The 1,441-nt window shown below is 48.9% G+C and overlaps 1 protein-coding gene across 1 annotated transcript in view; it reads right to left on the minus strand.

Moving 5' to 3' along the window:
* Positions 1-980: 980 nt before the first annotated feature.
* The window catches only part of ppp1r13l (protein phosphatase 1, regulatory subunit 13 like), a 30,585-nt gene continuing 30,124 nt past the window's right edge, over positions 981-1,441 (minus strand). Inside the window, exon 12 of the mRNA XM_048618207.1 lies at positions 981-1,126. Coding sequence (XP_048474164.1) covers positions 981-1,126 — 146 coding nt within the window. The remainder of the gene's footprint in view (positions 1,127-1,441) is intronic.

Raw genomic sequence — 1,441 nt, forward strand, 5'->3', positions numbered from 1 at the left:
TTTGAACCCACGACCCCTAAGCATTAGCATGGATTACCAGTCCAGTGGCATTACCACTAAGCTGCCTTTACACGTGAGAATGAATGATTGATTGAATGGATGGTTTGGGGGCCCAGGATGACTGAGATACAGCCTCAACCCCATACCATACAAACCCCTACTCAATGGAGTCTCGCATCCAACAAACCAAATTACAGGGAATTTCTTGTGATTGACAAATTCCCTCTACCCTCCTCTTTCTCTCTCTCCCCCCCTCTCTGTCTCTCTCTGCCCTCCTCTCTCTCTTTCTGCCCTGCCCTTCCCCTCCCCTCCCCCCACCTGGATTGGAACCAAGCACAGACGACAAATGAAATTACCGCAGCTGTGAATATTATTTTAATATCTGTACAAAGCATTAAAACATTTAAAAACACTCTGACAAGCACTGTCCCTGACCACTAGTTGTGCGATCCGGTCAGTGGAAGAGAAAAAGGAAGGAAAATATGAATTAATGTAGGCTGTGTCCCTAATGGGAATGAAGGAAGCATTTAATTTCAATTACATCAAGCTTATTTACAAACGCAATGTCCTTGAAAAGTTCATCGTTTTGTGTCATGGGTTGTCTTGGCAGAAATGTGGATAGATAATGAGAGGAAGCAACTTCCTCCGAGAGGGAATGTCATTGAGCTGGGAATCGTGGGATGAGATGAGGAGGAGTTTAAATTGGAATCCATTGATCTCAAAAGATTTCACATACTTTGTGATCAATGACCAAACCAGGAAGAGTCATGACGCTGCCACCACGTTGCAGTATGACATGCGAACGGGGCTCAGTTATTGCACTGCCCATTGGGGACGGCATGGAACTCGATGAGCTGAATGGCCTCTTGTCCGTGACCACCCAACGGACTCTACAAATGTGCACAGCAGCAGCCGACGCCGTCAAGAATGGAAAACCTGTTGTTGAGTAGCGTTCCCACTCGGAATCCCAGATCAACAAGTCACACAGCATCAGCTGATGGTCCAAGCTGCGGCACCCAGCACTTGGAGCCAGTGTTCCCGCTGCTGTCTGACGGAACTGGTGTAAGTCTGTCCATGGAGAGGATGCGTCTCCATCCTACACCGCTGGCCTCACTCTGGGAAACAACTGGAAAACAAACAAGAGACAGTAGGAACTGCAGATGCTGGAGAATCCGAGACAACAAGGTGCAGGGCTGGATGAACACAGCAGGCCAAGCAGCATCATAGGAGCAGAGAGGCTGACGTTTCGGGCCTAGACCCTTCATCAGAAAAGGGGGAGGGGAAGGGGGTTTTGAAATAAATAGGGAGAGAGTGGGAGGCGGATAGAAGAGGGATAGAGGAGAGGATAGGTGGAGAGGAAACAAACAGGTCGAAGAGGCGGGGATGGGGCCAGGAAAGGTGAGTGTAGGTAGGGAGTTAGGAAGGGGATAGGTCAGTCCAG

Source organism: Rhincodon typus, chromosome 39, assembly GCF_021869965.1.
Source record: "Rhincodon typus isolate 14 chromosome 39, sRhiTyp1.1, whole genome shotgun sequence".
Classification (NCBI taxonomy): Eukaryota; Metazoa; Chordata; class Chondrichthyes; order Orectolobiformes; family Rhincodontidae; genus Rhincodon; species Rhincodon typus.